The 18897-nt window shown below is 41.5% G+C and overlaps 1 protein-coding gene across 2 annotated transcripts in view; it reads left to right on the forward strand.

The window, feature by feature from the left end:
* Positions 1 to 18897, forward strand: part of cds1 (CDP-diacylglycerol synthase (phosphatidate cytidylyltransferase) 1) — a 133194-nt gene that overhangs the window by 98374 nt on the left and 15923 nt on the right. For both annotated transcript variants that reach the window (XM_072594557.1, XM_072594566.1), the window contains exons 6-8: positions 5293 to 5351; positions 15669 to 15751; positions 17761 to 17848. In XM_072594557.1, the coding sequence (XP_072450658.1) occupies positions 5293 to 5351; positions 15669 to 15751; positions 17761 to 17848 (230 nt within the window). The remainder of the gene's footprint in view (positions 1 to 5292; positions 5352 to 15668; positions 15752 to 17760; positions 17849 to 18897) is intronic.

Raw genomic sequence — 18897 nt, forward strand, 5'->3', positions numbered from 1 at the left:
GCTGAGTGACTTTGGGAACTTGCTGGTGAAGGTGTTCCCATGTATCTGCTGCTCTTCTCCTTTGAGATCGTAGTGGTTGTCGGTTTGTGAGGGTGTCATCTGAGGAACCTTGGTGAATTTCTGCAATGCATCTTGTACATAGTATATACTGCTTCCATTCAGTGTCTGTGGTGGAGCAAGAGAATGTTTGTGGATGTAGTGTCAATTATGTGGGCACCTTTGACCAGATGAAGTTGAGCTGCTTCCAAGTGTTGTTGCAGCAGCACTTCTGCAGGCAGCTATTCCATTGCAGTTCTGACTTGTGCTTGTAGATGGTGCACAGGCTTTTGGGATATAGGCGGTGAGTTCCCAGCCTCTGACCTGCTGTTGATGCCACAATATATATATACTGCTACTTCAGCTCAGTTTTTGGTCAATGGTAGATACCACAATGTTTGTTGTGGAGAATTCTGCAATAGTGGTACTATTCAATGCAAAGTTCAGTGGTTGGATGTGGTCTTTTCTTGGTACTTAATTGGTGCAAATATTGCTTTGCCACTTTCATCCTATAAGTGGATGTTATCCAGGTCTTTCTGCATTTGAATTTGGATTGTTTCAGTATCTTGAATCATTGTGAATGATGCACTCTAGTTTTGTCGGACCCCCTTGACACCACACTCAGTCAAATGTGATCTTGATGTAATGGGCAGTCACTGTCACTTATGGAATTAAGCTCAAATTGATATTTGAACCAAACCTGCAATTAGGTCAGAAGCTGTATGTGACCAGTTCGAACGGGCCTGGGCTGACCAATCCTTGATCCCCTTCACTGTCAGGACCGACCACCTGAAGGTGCTGGGTATTTGGTTTGGGGGGGCTGGGGTGCACACCAAGTCTTAGGTGGAGCGTATCAGCAAAGTGAGGCAGAAACTGGGCAGATGGAAGCTACAGTCGCTCTCCATTACGGGGAAAAAACCTGGTTGTCAGGTGTGAGGCACTGTCATTGCTGTTATATGTGGCCCAGGTCTGGTCTATTTCCAGAACCTGTGCCCCTGCAGTCACCCAGGCCATCTCCCAATTTATGTGGAGATCAAAGATGGACCGGATCCGAAGGGACTCGATGTATAAAGATCTGGGCAACAGGGAAAAGAACACACCCAATGCCACCCTCACCCTGATGGCCACCTTTGTGTGTGGCTGCATCAAGCTGTGCGTGGATCCCCGGTACACAAACACCAAGTGTCACTATGTACTGAGGTTCTACCTATCCCCGGTGTTGCGAAGGATGGGCCTGGCCTCGCTGCCGCGGAACGCTCCAAGTAGTTGGACCGTTCCGTATCACCTGTCCTTCGTGGAGAAGTTTATGAAGAAAAACATCTTTGACCACAAGTCCATCAGGAAGTGGTCAGCACGTAGTGTCCTTGAGACCCTTCGGGAAAATGAGAGGGCGGATCCTATCGAGCGGTTCCCTGAGAAGCATTTGGCAGAATGCCTCATCGCTAGAACTTTCCAATAAGCATCAAGACATGGCTTGGCTGGTGGTGAGAAGGGCTCTGCCTGTGAGATCCTTTATGCACGCCCGGCCTCTCAGCCGCACCGCATGCTGCCCTCGAAGCAGCTGCGGGGGGGACGAGACTGTCACACACCTCCTTCTGGAATGTGCCTACACAGAAGAAGTTTGGAGAGGAATGTAGTGGTGTTTGTTGAGGTTCGTCCCGAGCAGCGCCTTGATGCAAGACTCCATGCTCTACAGTCTGTTCCCTGGGACGCTCACCGAGATGAACATCAACTGTGTCTGGAGGATCATCAACTCTGTGAAGGACGCTCTCTGGGCGGTCCGAAACTTGTTGATCTTCCAGCTGAAGGAGTTGGCCCGACTGAGTGTTGTAGACTGGCACATTCCAAGGCCCAGGACTACGTGTTGAGGGACACGCTGAAGCTTGGGGCAGCTGCAGCCAAGGCGCGGTGGGGAACAACCACCGTGTAACGTCTGCCTGCCTAAGCACAGGGGACCGATGCAGTAAGGGGGCTCTGCTGGCGCACACCCCCCCCTCCCAGCTAAAAATGTGGTTAGTAATCGTACAGACCTGTATATATGAATGATTACTCTGTCTCTGTATGCAAAGAAATGGAATGTTAACGTATGTATGGCGTGACCAATTGTACAGATCATCAAAATATTTTATGAATAAAGTATATTTTCGAAATTAAAAAAAAAAGTCAGAAGCTTAGATTAGATTAGGTTATTTACAGTGTGGAAACAGGCCCTTCAGCCCAACAAGTCCACACCGACCCTCTGAACAGCAACTTACCCAGACCCATTCCCCTACATTTACCCCTTCACCTAACATTGCGAGCAATTTAGCATGACCAATTCACCTAGCCTGCACATTTTTGGACTGTGGGAGGAAACCGGAGCACCCGGAGGAAACCCACGCAGACACGGGGAGAACGTGCAAACTCCACACAGTCAGTCGCCTGAGGCGGGAACTGAACCTGGGTCTCTGGCGCTGTGAGGCAGCAGTGCTAACCACTGTGCCACCGTGCCACCCACCAAGCTGAATGGTCTTGGTGGAACCCAAATTGAACAAGTGAGTTAGGAAAATGCTGTTGATAACATTGTCAGCAAGGGGATGAAAGATGTCAATTAAGAGTTGACTGGGGCAGTAATTGGCCAGCCAGGGTTTGTCCTACAGAACATTGGGCAATTTTGGGCAGCTCAGCACCATCCTCCTGACCTGTCCCACCTGTCAATCTTCCTTCCCATCTATCTGCTTCACCCTCCTATCATCTTTACCCCCACCTCCATCCATCTATTGCACTCTCAGCTACCTTCTCCCCAGCCCCACCCCCTCCCATTTATCTCTCCACCCCGAGGCTCCCAGCCTCATTCCTGATGAAGGGTTTTTGCCTGAAACGTCGATTTTCCTGCTCCTCAGATGATGCCTGACCTGCTGTGGTTTTCCAGCACCACTCTAATTTTGCCCAATGTCGAGTAAAAGCCAGTTCTGTAGCTGTACTGGAAAGCATTGCTAAGAGTCTACAAATTCTGAAGCATGCAAATTTCATATTATTGTCAGAGTGCTGTCAGGGCCCATAACCTTTGTTGGATCCAGTATCTTCAGCTGTTTCTTTCTAATATGTGAATTGAATTGGTTGAAGACTGGCATTAACTACTTGATAATTCTGCATACATAATGCTTCAGCCTTATCTTGTGTACTTACATGCTGGACTCACCCATCACTAAGGATGGGATTCTTATGGAACCTTCTCTTGTATTATGTTCATGACCAGATGAGGCTGTGCTGCAGACTTTGATCTGATCCATTGGTATGGAAGTGCTTAGCCTTATCTGTCACTTGCTTTTTTATGCTGTTTAGCATGCAAGTAGTGCTGCTTTTTGGCTTCACCAGTTTGACATCTAATTTTTTTAGGTATGTCTGCTGTTGGCGCACCTTCCTGCATTCTTCATTAAATCGTCCTCTGGTTTGACGGTAATGGTAGAGTAGGATATATGTTGGGCAGTGAGGTTACAGTTGTGTTAGAGTTCAGGTTTGCTGCTGCTAATGGCCCATTGGCACCTTTTGCATTGCTACATCTATTCAAAGTCTATCCCATTTAGCGCCACACAATTCAATGGATAGCATCCCCAAAGTGATGGTGGCCTTCACCTTCACAATGACTGTGCAGTGACCACTCTTGTATCTGTCCATGACAGTATCAGTATCTGCTACAAACAGATTTGCAAAGGTGATGTCATTTTTCTCTATTGTTGGTTCCCTGACCACTTGCCACAGACTTTAGCAGCAGGTTTCCTTGCCCATCTTTAACTTGATGTCACAAGACATCACTGTGTTCAGAATCAATGTGAAGGACTCCCAACGCAACTCCCTTTCAATTTCTTGACCTTTATGCCACTCTCTGCTTCGTCTGTCCTGACGTTGGAATGTAGCTAATGATTCTCTGCCACTGTTTGCAATAAGGTGTTGCCGCTAATTAGTTATTGAAAGACGAAAGAATTATTCTATCAGCTGCCTTCTGACTGCACAGTAAAGAATGGAAATACCTTAGAATATTTTAGCTTGTAGGGTAATACATAATTGTATTTGTCCGTAGATAGAATTCATTTCTTTGTAATATAAAGTATTTTCTTAAGTACAGAAACATGGTCAGTGCTTGCTGTTAACCTGAGTTCATTACACAGAAAAATTGGGAACTTTGGGTAATTTGATTAATTATTTTAACTATTGTAATGACCCCAGGAGTAGTGGGGTTGAATATCAGTGCACTTACCCAGGTGTGTTGTGGCAATAGTGAAAGGGTAGACAAATAAGCTGCGCCGTGATATTATTTTGCTCTGAAACTGATGCCATCTAAAAAGCTTCCAGTTTTATTTTGAATTTAGTTCATGAAAACAGACCTGGGTGATGACACCTTGTTTTATTGTTTGTTTCTTTTCATCTCTCCTTCCTCCTTCCCTGTAGGGAAGCCGCCAAATCCCTAATGAGCATCTTCACATGAAGGCACATGGCAAGATTGCAACTTCAGTGTTTAGAGAGTTGCACAAAGATGTCTGCTCTTAAATTCTAATCCTCAGAATATTGGTGTTTAAATTGATTTAAATTTTGATTAGGATTTGTCTACAGTGGTGACATTGAATGAACAATTTGTTACTGTAAATTATTAAGAAATAATAGGATTTCATCTTACAATTTTCAGGGATGTGAGATGTGTGACTTCCATTGTGACTTATAAGCATAGCACACTAGCGTCCCCTAGATATTGAGGAGATCGGTAAATATGTACTCTTATGCTCGATACAGTAAAAAGTGTTAGTAAAAAGTATAGGAGAAAGTGAGGACTGCAGATGCTGGAGATCAGAGCTGAAAATGTGTTGCTGGAAAAGCGCAGCAGGTCAGGCAGCATCCAAGGAGCAGGGGAATCGACATTTCGGGCATGAGCCCTTCGGGAGAAGAAGGCCTTTCCTGAAGAAGGGCTGATGCCCGAAACGTCGATTCTCCTGCTCCTTGGGTGCTGCCTGACCTGCTGCGCTTTTCCACCAACGCATTTTCAGTTAGTAATAAGTATGAACTGTTAAGTAACTTTTAAAATGATGGTCTTTCAAACAGTGAGCTTTTTAAAATTAGGTTGAAAATTGGTTTGAATGACTAATAATAATGAATAAGTTATGAAATTTGCCTCTACCTGAGAGATTTGTATGAGATGGTGTATTAGAATAGCTTTCACCATAATTTTCATGTATATTTTTGCATATTATGAAGGCCAATATATTTCGTGCTGTCATTTTACAGGTTTCTGCATGTTTGTTCTGAGTTTGGTGAAGAAGCATTATCGACTGCAGTTTTATATGGTGTGTATGCAATATTTTCTTTGTGGTTGTTAACGAGTAGGAAAATGCTTCACAGTGCTTCAAATTTTAGAGATGTTTTCTGCAGTAAATGACCAACTAGATTTAGATGATCTAACGGTGGTGGGGGTGGGGGGGCCGCGAACGGCACCTAACAAGTCTGATATCTTCATATAAGGTTAACACAGAAAAATTTGTTTGCCTCAATACCAAAACTCCTAAGTAAACTAAATGGAACAGTGAGATCCCAGTTCCTGACCAGTGCAGATTCTCAGAACAGATGTACTGGTAATTTGGCACATGTAAATTCTAAAATTGTCAGCTTTATTTGGAGGTCATAAAAATCATATGGAAAGTGGAAAGGTTTACCTCTGTGCGGTGCTTGTTAGGATTCTGTTACAAGGTTGAAGAAGACGTATTATATATGCAGTAGTTATCTGTCCCACTTTAGACTAGATTAGTTGGAATTTTTAAAATTCAGATCAAACACCAGAAATCTGTTGTTCAAGAGAAGTGTCTTTTTGTATCCTTAGTAATAAAGAGTAAAGAAAGCATATAAATTAAAACTATGATCTCACTCACTCAAACTCTTTCCTGTTCAGCAAGACAAAACTTGGTGCCTTTACCTGTAAAATGGTAAATAAATTAGAGACCACTTGGATTAATTGAAATTGGTGGGCAGAGTTCAACCTCTTTGCATATCTAGTATTGGGTTGATAAATCATTTTGTTTGAATTTGGAATCCAAACATTAAATCATTAAAATCAGCAAATGGATATTTGAACTTGATTTCAACCGTGTTGACTAATCTAATATTAAGAACCTTTCCAGTCAGTGTATGGCCCAATTTATACAGTGAAGTGAAACATAATATCCTTGTTGAATTCTCCTTGTAATGAAGCCAATTACCCCAAAAGCCGCATTGGTTGCATAGTGTAGCTGTATGCTAACTTTTGTTACTTATCAGTGAGACTTCTTCATGCATGACAGATATTTTAAGACCCCATTTGTTTCAGTAAATCATAACATTCTGAACAAATTTTAATCGTTCAGCCACAATACTTGACACAAGATGTGTTTTTCAAATTTGATTCTGCAGTGTTTGATTTCATATGCTGAAAATCATGAACTAAATTTGTATAATTGCTGTATTGAGAATTTTATGCAATGGGAGATCAATGCATGAATCAGATGTGCATCAGTATTTGAATATTAATATATCACATTGATGCTCCATTGCTTGTGTGAGAACATTTTGTTTTTCTTCTAGATTCTCTGTTCAATTTTCTTCTCTTAAAGGTGATGACTTTTATTAGAACTTAATTCCACAGTGTTAACATCTACATGTTACCATACTGCAGTGGCTTCTTTCATGAATAAGCTTAATGAATCTTTCTGGCACACTGTTTGCTTATGGGCCATTAAGCAGAGACTGTTATCCACAATGGGCACTTGCATGTTTTTGTTAACTCAATTTTTATTTAAAGTAAGGATTGCTGTGATGCAGCTTCATTGCACCAACAGTCCGACAAGTATGACCATAATTTGGTTGGGTTTAAAATAGTGATGGAAAAGAATAGACCAGATCTAAAAGTTGAAGTTCTAAATTGGAGAAAGACTAATTTTGACGGTATTAAGCAAGAACTTTCAAAAGCTGATTGGGGGCAGATGTTCACAGGTAAAGGGACGGCTGGAAAATGGAAAGCCTTCAGGATTGAGATAACGGGAATCCAGAGAAAGTATATTCCTGTTAGGGTGAAAGGAAAGGCTGGTAGGTATAGGGAATGCTGGATGACTAAAGAAATTGAGGGTTTGGTTAAGAAAAAGAAGAAAGCATTTGTAAGGTATGGACAGGATAGATCGAGTGAATCCTTACAGTATAAAGGCAGTAGGAGAATACCTAAGAGGGAAATCAGGAGGGCAAAAAGGGGACATGAGCTTGCTTTGGCAAATAGAATTAAGGAGAATCCAAAGAGTTTTTACAAATACATTAAGGACAAAAAAGTAACGAGGGAGAGAATAGGACCCCTCAAAGATCAGCAAGGCGGCCTTCGTGTGGAGTTGCATAAGATGGGGGAAATACTAAACGAGTATTTTGCATCAGTATTTACTGTGGAAAAGGATATGGAAGATATAGAATGTAGGGAAATAGATGGTGACACCTGCAAAATGTCCATAATACAGAGGCGGAAGTGCTGGATATCTTGAAACGCATAAAGGTGGATAAATCCCCAGGACCTGATCAGGTGTACCCTAGAACTCTGTGGAAAGCTGGGAAGTGATTGCTGGGCCTCTTGCTGAGAAAGTCACAGGTGAGGTGCTGGAAGACTGGAGGTTGGCTGATGTGGTGCCACTGTTTAATAAGGATGGAAAGGACAAGCCAGGGAACTATAGACCAGTGAGTCTGACGTCGGTGGTGGGCACGTTGTTGGAGTGAATCCTGAGGGACAGGATGTACATGTATTTAGAAAGGCAAGGACTGATTAGGGATAGACAACATTGCTTTGTGTGTGGGAAATCATGTCTCTCAAATTTGATTGAGTTTTTTGAAGAAGTAACAAAGAGGATTGATGAAGGCAGAGCGGTAGATGTGATCTATATGGACTTCAGTAAGGTGTTCGACAAGGTTCCCTATGGGAGACTGGTTAGCAAGGTTAGATCTCACAGAATGCAGTGAGAACTACCCATTTGGATACAGAACTGGCTCAAAGGTAGAAGACAGAGGGTGGTGGTGGAGGGTTGTTTTTCAGACTGGAGGCCTGTGACCAGTGGAGTGCCACAAGGATCGGTGCTGGGTCCACTACCTTTTGTCATTTTATATAAATGATCTGGATGTGAGCATAAGAGGTACAGTGAGTAAGTTTGCAGATGACACCAAAATTGGAGGTGTAGTGGACAGCAAAGAGGGTTACCTCAAATTACAACAGGTTCTTGACCAGATGGGCCAATGGGCTGAGAAGTGGCAGATGGAGTTTAATTCAGATAAATGTGAGGTGATGCATTTTGGGAAAGTGAATCTTAGCAGGTCTTATACACCTTTATGATAAGGTTCTCTGGCGTGTTGCTGGACAAAGAGACCTTGGAGTGCAAGTTTATAGCTCCTTGAAAATGGAGTTGTAGGTAGATAGGATAGTGAAGAAAGCGTTTGGTATGCTTTCTTTTATTGGTCAGAGTATTGAGTACAGGAGTCGGGAGGTCATGTTGCAGCTGTGCAGGACACTGGTTAGGCCACTGTTGGAATATTGCGTGCATTTCTGGTCTCCTCCCTATCGGAAAGATGTTGCGAAACTTGAAAGGGTTCAGAAAAGATGTACAAGGATGTTGCCAGGGTTGGAGGATTTAAGCTATAGGGAGAGGCTGAACAGGCTGGGGCTGTTTTCTCTGGAGCGTCGGAGGTTGAGGGGTGACCTTAGAGGTTTACAAAGTAATGAGGGGCATGTATAGGATAAATAGACAAAGTTTTTTCCCTGAGGTCGGGGAGTCCAGAACTAGAGGGCATAGGTTTAGGGTGAGAGGGGAAAGATATAAAAGAAACCTACGGGGTAACCTTTTCACGCAGAGGGTAGTATGTGTATGGAATGAGCTGCCAGAGGAAATGGTGGAGGTTGGCACAGTTGCAACATTAAGAGGCATTTGGATGGGTATATGACTAGGAAGGGTTTGGAGGGATATGGGCCAGGTGCTGGCAGGTGGGACTAGATTGGGTTGGGATATCTGGTCGGTATGGACAGGTTGGACCAAAGGGTCTGTTTCCATGCTGTACATCTCTATGACTATGACTTGATGTCATCCAGCCAATAATTGTTAACATCTGCTTAACAATAGCTCAGCAATAACTTTCTCACTGATGGCCAGTTTGGGTTCTGTTAGGACCAGTGAACTCCTGACCTCACTACAACCTTGGTTCAAACTTGGACAAAAGAGCTGAATTCCAGAGATGAGGCAAAAGTGATAGCCAATGGCTTCAGGGCACATTTGAATGTGACATCAAGGATCTCTCGCAAGATTGGAGTAAACAGGAATCTGGGAAAACTGTCCACTGATCAGAGTTGTACTGGGTTCATACAAAGATGGTTGTGACTGTTAGAGGTAATTTGTCTGACCTCCAGTCAGTCTCTGCAGCTGTTATTCATAGTAGTGCCCATCTTTTTTCAGCTCCTTCGTCAATGACCTTGCGTTGATCATAAAGACTGAAGTGGGGTGTTCACGAATGATTGTATAATATTTAGCACCATTCGCAACTCCTCAGGTGCTGAAGCAATCCATGTTAAATGCAGCAGCACCTGGACAATATCCAGGCTTTGGCTGAAATATGGCAAGGAACACTTGTTGATCTCACATCAGGCGGTGACCATTTCCAATAAGAGATATCTAACTATCACTGAATTCCCTGATATCAACTTCCTGGGGATGACCACTGACCGGCAACTCAACTGGACTTGTCACCGCCAGTCCTCTCAAGGGTAATTAGTGGATAATAAATGCTTGCCAGCCAGGATGCCCGCACCCTTTTTAAAAAGAAAAAGAACTTTGGTAGCATATACTACCTATTCACCCATTTCCACTTGATTAGTTGTGTTCTCATTCTCTGCCTACTTGTATGCACACACAAACATATGAAATATGACTAGAAGTCAGCCATTTGGCACTTCAAGCCAGCAGCACCATATAATGAGACAGTGGCTGATATGCTTGTATTTCAATTCCACCTTCTACTTTGCCTTCTCCAACTTTTAATTCCCTTGCTTAACATGAATCTGTCTATCCCTGCCTTAAAATATTCCATAACCTCATGGTAAGCTGGTCTTGAAGTTTCAGTCATGTATGATCCACAGTGAGTTGGTAATTTGGTTACAAAATTGGCTTGGTCGTACTTGACAGAAGACGGTTGTGGAGGGGTTTTTTTTGTTTGATTGAATGTGGTGTTCCAGACAACAAAAATTGGAGTGGTAGATGGTAAGAAAGGTGGTTAGATCAATGGAACGTTGGGTGTAGAAATGGCAGATGTAGTTTATTCTGGACAGATATGAGGTGATGCATTTTGGGAGGTCAAATACAAGAGAAAAGGATATAGTAAATTGCAGGACTCTTAGGAACATTGATATAGCGGGGTATCTTGGGTGTAAGCCTGTAACTCCCTGAAAGTGGCAGCATGTGGTAAAGGCAGCATATGGCAACTTGTCTTCATCAGATGGGGCATTGAGCATAAGAAGTGGCAACTCATTGCAGCAGTATAAACCTTTAATTAGGCCATATTTGGAGGATAGTGTGCAGTTTAGTTGCCACATAATAGGCAGAATGTGGAAGCATTGGAGAGGATGCAAAAAAGGTTTCCCAGGATGTTGCCTGAATTGGAGTGTATTAACTGTAAGGAGATGTTGGACAAGCTTGGATTGTTTTTGTGACAGTGTCAAGGCTGAGAGGCAACTTTTATAGGAAATATATAAATTTATGAGAGACATGGATAGGGTGGATGGTCGGAGTATTTTTTTTTCTCCAGGGTGCAAATATCAAATTCTAAGGGGCATTGGTTTAAGTTGAGAAGGGAAAAAATTTAAAGATGTGGGAGACAAGTTTTGTTTTTACAGAGGGCTGGAGGTGTCTGGAACGTGCAACCGAGGAAGTAGTAGAAGCAGATATGTTAGCAAGACTTAAGAGCTATTTAGACAAACACATGAACAAGCAGGAAATAGAAGGGTACAGACTATGTGCAGGTAGGTAGAATTAGTTTAGAATGGCATCATGTTGGTCCAGACACGCTGGGCTGAAGGCCTGTTCCTGTGCTGTACTGTTCTATAGAACATAGGACATTACAGCACAATACAGTCCATTCGATGTGGCGCCGACCTGTGGAACCAATTTGAAGCCCATCTAACCTACACGCTTCCATTCTCGTCCATACGCCTATCCAATGACCATTTAAATGCCCTTTAAAGTTGGTGAATCTGCTACTGTTGCAGGCAGTGTGTTCCACGCCCCTACTGCTCTCTGTAAAGAAACTACCTCTGACGTCTGTCTTATATCTATTACCCCTCAATTTAAAGCTTTGTTCCCTCATGCTAGCCATCACCATCAGTGGAAAAAGGCTGTCACTGTCCAACCTATCTAACCCTCTGATTATCTTATCTGTCTTAACGTAAGTTGCCTCTCAGCCTCCTCTTTAATGAAAACAGCCTCAAGTCCCTCAGTCTTTACTCGTAAGAACTTCCCTCCATACCAGGCAACATTCTAATAAATCTCCTCTGAACCCTTTCCAAAGCTTCCACATTCTTCCTATAATGCAATAACCAGAACTGTATGCAGAACTGCAAATGTGACCACACCAGAGTTTTGTACAGCTCTCAATCCCCCTACCCAAAATAGCTAACACGCCGTATGCCGCCTTAACAACCGTATCAACCTGGGTGACAACTTTCAAGGATCTATGTACATGGACACGAAGATCTCTCTGCTCATCTACACCACCAAGAATCTTATCATTAGCTCAGTACTCTGCATTCCTGTTACTCTTTCCAAAGTGAATCACCTCACACTTTTCTGCATTAATCTCCATTTGCCAACTCTCAGATCAGCTCTGCAGCTTATCTGTGTCCCTTTGTAACCTGCAACATCCTTAATCACTATCAATAACTCTACTGACCTTAGTGTCATCGTAAGTTTACTAACCCATCCTTCTATGCCCTCATCCAGGTAGATTATATAAATGACAAACAACAGTGGACCCAAAACAGATACTTGCGGTACCCCACTAGTAACTGAACTGCAGGATGAATATTTCCCATCAACCACCACCTTTTGTCATCTTTCAGCTAGCCAATTTCTGATCCACACAGCTAAATCACCCTTGATTCCCATGTCATCGTATTTTGTGCAGTAGCCTATCGTGAGGCACTTTATCAAACGCCTTACTGAAATCCATATACATGCATCAACCACTTTACTCTCTTCCATTTGTTGGGTCATCTTCTCAAAGAACTCAATAAGGTCTATGAGGCACGACCTACCCTTCACAAAACCGTGTTGATTATCCCTAATCACCTTATTCCTCTGTAGATGATTATAAATCCTATCTGTTATAACCTTTTACAATATTTTACCACCCACAACCAAAGTAATTTCACAGGTCTACAATTTCCAGGGTTTTCTCTACTCCCCTTCTTGAACAAGGGAACAACATTTGCTATCATTCAGTCTTCTGGCACTCTTCCTGTAGATAATGATGACATAAAGATCAAAACCAAAGGCTCAGGAATCTCCTCCCCAGCTTCCCAGAGAATCCTCGGCTAAATCCCATCTGGCCCAGAGGACTTATCTATTTTCACACTTCCCAGAATTGCTAACATCACCTTCTTATGCACCTCAATCCCATTTAGTCTAGTAGCCTGTATTTCAGTATTCTCCTCAACCACATTGTGTTTTTCTAGTGTTCTGTGTTTCTAACTCTGCTTCACTGAGGCAAAGCATTCCAAAAAGCAGGCAGACCTCTGAAGTAAAAAAAATCTCATCTGTGTATTAAAAGAGCAACCCCTAATTTCAAAACCCTGCACCCTAGTTCCGAACATAGCCACGAGGAAGGAACCAGCATCATTCCAAATTGTGTACATTTCATTCAAGTCACCCCACACTCTTCCAAACTCTAGTGGAAGCAAGCCCAGCCTGTCCAACCTACTCTCATTTGTTTGCCCATTCATTCCAAGTATCAATTTAAGGTACCAAGAGTAAATCTCTTTTGACCCACCTGCAATGTATTTATATCACTTCTTTATATAATGGAGACCAAAATAACACAGTTTTTGAGATGCAGTCTCATCCATGCCCTTTATAAGTAAAGCATAACATCCTTTTACGTTTAAATTCTTCTCATAATAAAGTACAACATCTCCTTAGCCACATTTGATTAAGCACTAGCTGGATCCTAACTTTTTATGACTCATACAAGAGAATACCACTTTGTGGCCATTGTACAGCTCTGTTAAATAGTATTCTGCTTTTTTAATTCTTCCTGCCAAAGTGTGCAATTTTACCTACTTCCACATTGTACTTCATCTGTCAAATTTTTTCCCTATCTATATTTATCAGCAAGCTCCTTACGTCACCTTCACAAAGTAGTTCTCTACCTATCTTTGTGTCAATATATGGATTTAGCTACTATTCTGACCATTTGAGGTGCATGTATAACTTTAATAACTGTCCATGTGAGGACATGTGGCTAGACAATAAGGCTTGTAAGCAGTTGACCCTTATTGGAGACCAGTGAGAAGGGTGATATTTTCCCTTGTCTCCTGTGCCTTCAACTCTGATATCAGCAACACATAGATGCTCTGAATTCCCTTCATGTTCAGTCTCCATATCTCCATCTCCAACATTCTTGTCATGAGATACGGATTATGCTGCCTCCTCTTCCTCCTGATTGAGGTTCCTGCATGTTCATATTACCATATCGTATAGTGTAGAATGCACGATAATCAGATCTTTCTTGTAGTGCTGTTAATATTGTTTGGTTTTCCTTTTATTGAGAGTTGGGCACGTGACCTGTGCAGTTTTCCAGGCTTCTCTGCCATCAGAAACTTAACTACTACCTCTAAACCATTTAGAGGTTTATCTAAGTAATATAAAGGAAACCATGCTGTGAATAAAGAATATGGTAGATTATATTGAAAGAAATAAAAGTAAAACATTGCTTCCCTTAGCCTTGGACAGTAAGGAGGAAGGAGGTGAATAGGCAAATGTTAGACCTTCTGCGATTGCATAAGAAGGTGCTATGAGGGAATGAGAGAGTTATGTGAGATAGAGAAATGGATCAGGTGCTGCAAAGAAAACTGTCCTTGCAAACTGTTGATAGTTGAAGGAAAGTGTTATCTTGGTTGAGGCAAGATTGGCGGAGGAAGATCCCTTGAATATGGATTTCTGGTGCAGTGGATCATGAGGACAAGGGGAACCATCTTCTTCTGGGAGGGAGTGATGGCAGAAGTGTGGGAACAGAGTTGAGGACCCAGTCTGCAACAGTTTTGGGGAATCCTTAGTTGAAGAAAATGGCAATCATGTTGGGGGCACCCTGATGGAAAGTGGCATCATGGGAACAGATGTGACAGAGACAAAGGAGCTGGGAGAACTATTTGGAATCTTTGCAGGAAACAGTGTGTGAAGAAATGTATTGGAGGTAGCTGTAGGTGCCAGTTTTGTAGAAGACTTTGGTGGATATATTTTCAGAAATGGAAACTGAGTCAGTGAAAGCAAGAGAAGTAAGAGATGGACCAGGTGAAGTTGAAAGAAACAAAATTGATTAACTTTTTGAATTCTGGTTGAGAGCAGGAAGCAGCATTTTCATAACCTTTTCATTATCTTAAGTGATTCTACATTGTGCATTTCTCATATCTACAGTATCCTTCCTTTAAATTGTTAACATTACCTATGTCCTCTGCAGATTCATTATCACTTTGGTATTTATTTCAGTGTCCTTTCTTACACACCCAAAACTGGTTTTAGAAACCCAGCAATTTCTTCATCATATATCTGGCCATTCCCCTAAGCTTCTAAAGTTCTTTTTAATGTGACCCCACTTAATGTGGAAAATGCAGTAAATTATTCAGTGAATGTCCGCCCTCCTGCTTTCTGGCCTAGCATGACTGTGATTGCATGCTATTGCACTTTGACCCCTACAAAGGCGGCTACCACACCTTTGTTTCATATTTCCTCCGAAAAATAAAGCAGTTGTTAACTTCTCTTACTGGGAGAAGGCCCACAGCTACTGTTCTGCTTGGTGAAACATTATTTTAGGTTTGTGGCTTACACAATATATTTACAAAGCCTCCCTGCCCACTGCATCGTCCAGTGATCACTTTTGTCGTACCTTGGAGAGAGACAGAGCAGGGCCCATTTGTATCAGCACAGTCTTGGTAGGTGGATCTGAGATCTAATCTGGTGTTTTTGTGACCCCCCAGCACCAATTTGAGCAGAGCTTCCCAATCTGTATATATATTACCTAGAAATATCCTGTGTTCTTGGTTTTGCATGCTGTCTTAATTTAGTGTTACCCACAATTTTAGTGATATGTACAGAAAATAAAAAGGCATATCACTGAACATAGGGAATCAAAATGGACAAATAAATGCAGAAGTACTTCAATAGAGAGAAATAGCATCTTGAACAGTGAATTAAAGCATTTCGAGATAGTTTGGTAAGGAATTTTGACCTGAAGGTAGTCCAGTCTTGAGCATGAATCTATTTAATCAATAAGGATGGCAATCTTGTGAAATGTGAAGGTTGTTTTAATTGCAAAGGTATATTTTAGAATGCAAGTCATTTTGTTTATGTTTACAGTTTGGCTGGACTCACGTAACATTGCTGATTATTGTTACTCAGTCTCATCTGGTAATCCAAAATTTATTTGAAGGCATGATCTGGTAAGTGAATTGTGATTCTTTCCCTTCCACATCCAGCTTCTCAAAGAATTGTGCATATTTGTTTTAAATCTCGGTTTCTATTTTCATCTTATTTTTCTTTACGTTCCTTTAAGTTAACATGCTGAATTCATTCTGTCCTTTTACAGATCAACTTCAGGCAATTTTGATTCTTTACCCCCAATTAGAATCATAGAGATGTACACTTTGGAAACAAACCTGTCAATCCAACTCGTCCATGCCAACAGATATCCTAAATTAATTTAGTGCCATTTGCCAGCACTTGGCCCATATCCCTCTAAACCCTTCCTCTTCATATTCCCATCCAGATGCCTTTTTAAATGTTGTAATAGTACTAACCTCCATCACTTCCTCTGGTAGCTCATTCCATACGCACACCACCCTCTGCGTGAAGATGTTGCCCTTAAGGTCCTTTAAATTTTTCCCCCCTCACCCTAAGCCTATGCCCTCTAGTTCTGGACTCCCCATCCCAGGGAAAAGACCTTGTCTATTTACCCTATCCGTGCTCCTCATGATTTTCTAAACATCGATAAGGTCACTCCTCAGTCTCCATTCCTAGGAAAACAGCCCCAGCCTATTCAGTCTCTCCCTTTAGCTCAAACCCTCCAACCCTGGCAACATCCTCGTTAATCTTCTGTGAACCATTTCAAGTTTCACAACACCTTACTGTAGGAGACAGACCAGAATTGCACATAATATTCCACAAGTGGCCTGTACAGCCACAACATGATCTCCCAACTGCTACACTCTATGCTCTGAACAATAAAGGAAAGCATACCAAACAATGTCTTCACCTGCGACTCCACTTTCAAGGAACATAGGAGGTACCAGCACTCCAAGGTCTCTTTGTTCAGCAATACTCCCCAGGACCTTACCAATAAGTGTATATGTCCTGCCCTGATTTGCCTTTCCAAAATGCAGCATCTCAAAACAATGAGATGATCCGAAGTTGGGGTATATAAGATTGTGAACATTTGAAAATTGGTCAGATAGCAACTGCCAGAGAGCTAACTGCCCATCTAACATCTTGCTATCAAAGAAATTAGAAAACACTCTCTAACAAAGATACCTTTTCATGTAAAACATACTCACAATTAAAAAAAGAAGACAACCCAGAGAGATCAGCAGCCTAAATTAAACTCCATCTGCCACTCCTTGGCCCATTGCCCCATCTGATCAAGATCCCTTTCCACTCTGAGGTAGCTAACTCCAATTTCGGTGTCATCTGCAAACTTACCAACCAAACCTCCTATGTTCGGATCTAAATCATTTATATAAATGATGAAAAGCAGTAGTTTTAGAAGTATAGCTTTAACTATCTTCTCTGCTGTCTTCAGACTTCCAGCTGCTGATCTCTCTGGGACATCTTTTTTACTCTGAGTATGTTTTACATGAAAAGATATCATTGGTAGTGTTTTCTAATTTCTTTGAGAGCAAAATGTTAGATGGGCAGTTAGATCTTTGGCTATCTGACCAATTTTCAAAATGTCTACATTCTTATACCCCAACATCAGATCATCTCATTTGGTTCGATGTTGGCAAAACAATGAATTCAAACCTGATTGGGTTTTAGCTTCCTGGGGCATAAGTTAAACTGATTAAATTCAAATTGTTGTCAAAACAGCAACCTAAAACTCAGGTATCCATTTCACAGTCAACTGTTACATATTTTCAATTTTCCAGTATACTCTGGACTGTTATCTAGTTGTATATACAGGTGCTTGTAATCTGAGTTCAGAAAAGCATTCTCTGTCTCTTAAAGGTACTGTACATGCCTTTAACTTCATAACATACGTATCTGTGAATTCTGGTAGTTGGATTGTACTGTCCCATGTGATAGATGCAAAACATTGAGTCTCTACTTTTAATCTTCTTGTTTATGGTAGATGCCACTATATTCAGTAGAAAGTGAATAAAAGCCAAAAATGCTGTGAACATTTCCAGCTGCTTTGTGTTCAGTGACTGAACTTAAAAAATATATTTTATTCTAGGTTTATTGTTCCAATCTCAATTGTAATTTGCAATGATATAATGGCATACCTATTTGGTTTCTTCTTTGGGAGGACTCCATTAATTAAGGTAAGGCATCCTGTGGAAAGTAATCCTAAAATAATGATGATGCAATTGAGCATGTAATTTTAATTATTCGTAGGATGAGTGCTAGGTCAATGTTGCACAAAATATTAAGTTTTATTCTTGTGTATCTAATTGCAATTTACACTTTTTAAATTAACAGAAGACTCTATTTGAATTGTGACTTGATAGTGCAGGATATTGCTGAAAAGGGGGACATATTTCCAAAGTCTTGTGCTCATCCGGACAAATGCAAGAGCGCCAAATTTCAAATGATTAGCTACATGGGGAAAGGATACTGGTTAGTAAATCGGAATTGATTGGCCAATTCATTGCTGCTGCAAAGTATTTGGTAGCTTATAGGCTTCCAAGCTCCTCCATATTTCATTAAAGGTACAAGCCTTAAATAAATTCCTTTCATTTACAGAGAACAGGCTCCTGCAAATGATGAATGCGTGTCATTTCCAGCAAGCGTATATGAGCACCATGTTTCAAGCCTGACTGATTATCATAAATTGTACACTTGTTTAGTTATTAGCTCACTCATCCAATTACAGAATCTCATCAAAAGGATATTTTTGAGTTTTTCAGTCTGGGTGAATATGGTTTGTGAAATAACCAGATGAAGGCTGGTATTCCGTCACCAAGTCACCCTTTGTTTACACGTGCATAGTGCGTGACATTGAACCAGCTAGCCCAGAGCTGGCTCCTAAAGTGAGCAGAACCTCTAACACTCCTGTTTTTTTTAATTGTATTAAACAGTACAAAATACAGTTAACAATAAACAGAAAGCAGCAGTCCATAAGAAAAGCTATTATATACAGCAGAAAGGGCAGCAAAGCCAAAACCCAAACCAGTTTTCAGGGAGATGAGGACAAACCTCAAATCCCAACACTACTGTTTATATTTATCAGCTAGCACTCCCCGATTGGACCGGGTTAACAACTTCATTTTCGATGAGATTGAGATCGACCTGGCTGATATTGTTCCAATCACTACAGTCTGTGTGCTTACTCTTATGAAAAACTGGGCAATAAATGCCAGCGATGCCCAAA

Source organism: Chiloscyllium punctatum, chromosome 1 (assembly GCF_047496795.1).
Source record: "Chiloscyllium punctatum isolate Juve2018m chromosome 1, sChiPun1.3, whole genome shotgun sequence".
Lineage (NCBI taxonomy): Eukaryota > Metazoa > Chordata > Chondrichthyes > Orectolobiformes > Hemiscylliidae > Chiloscyllium > Chiloscyllium punctatum.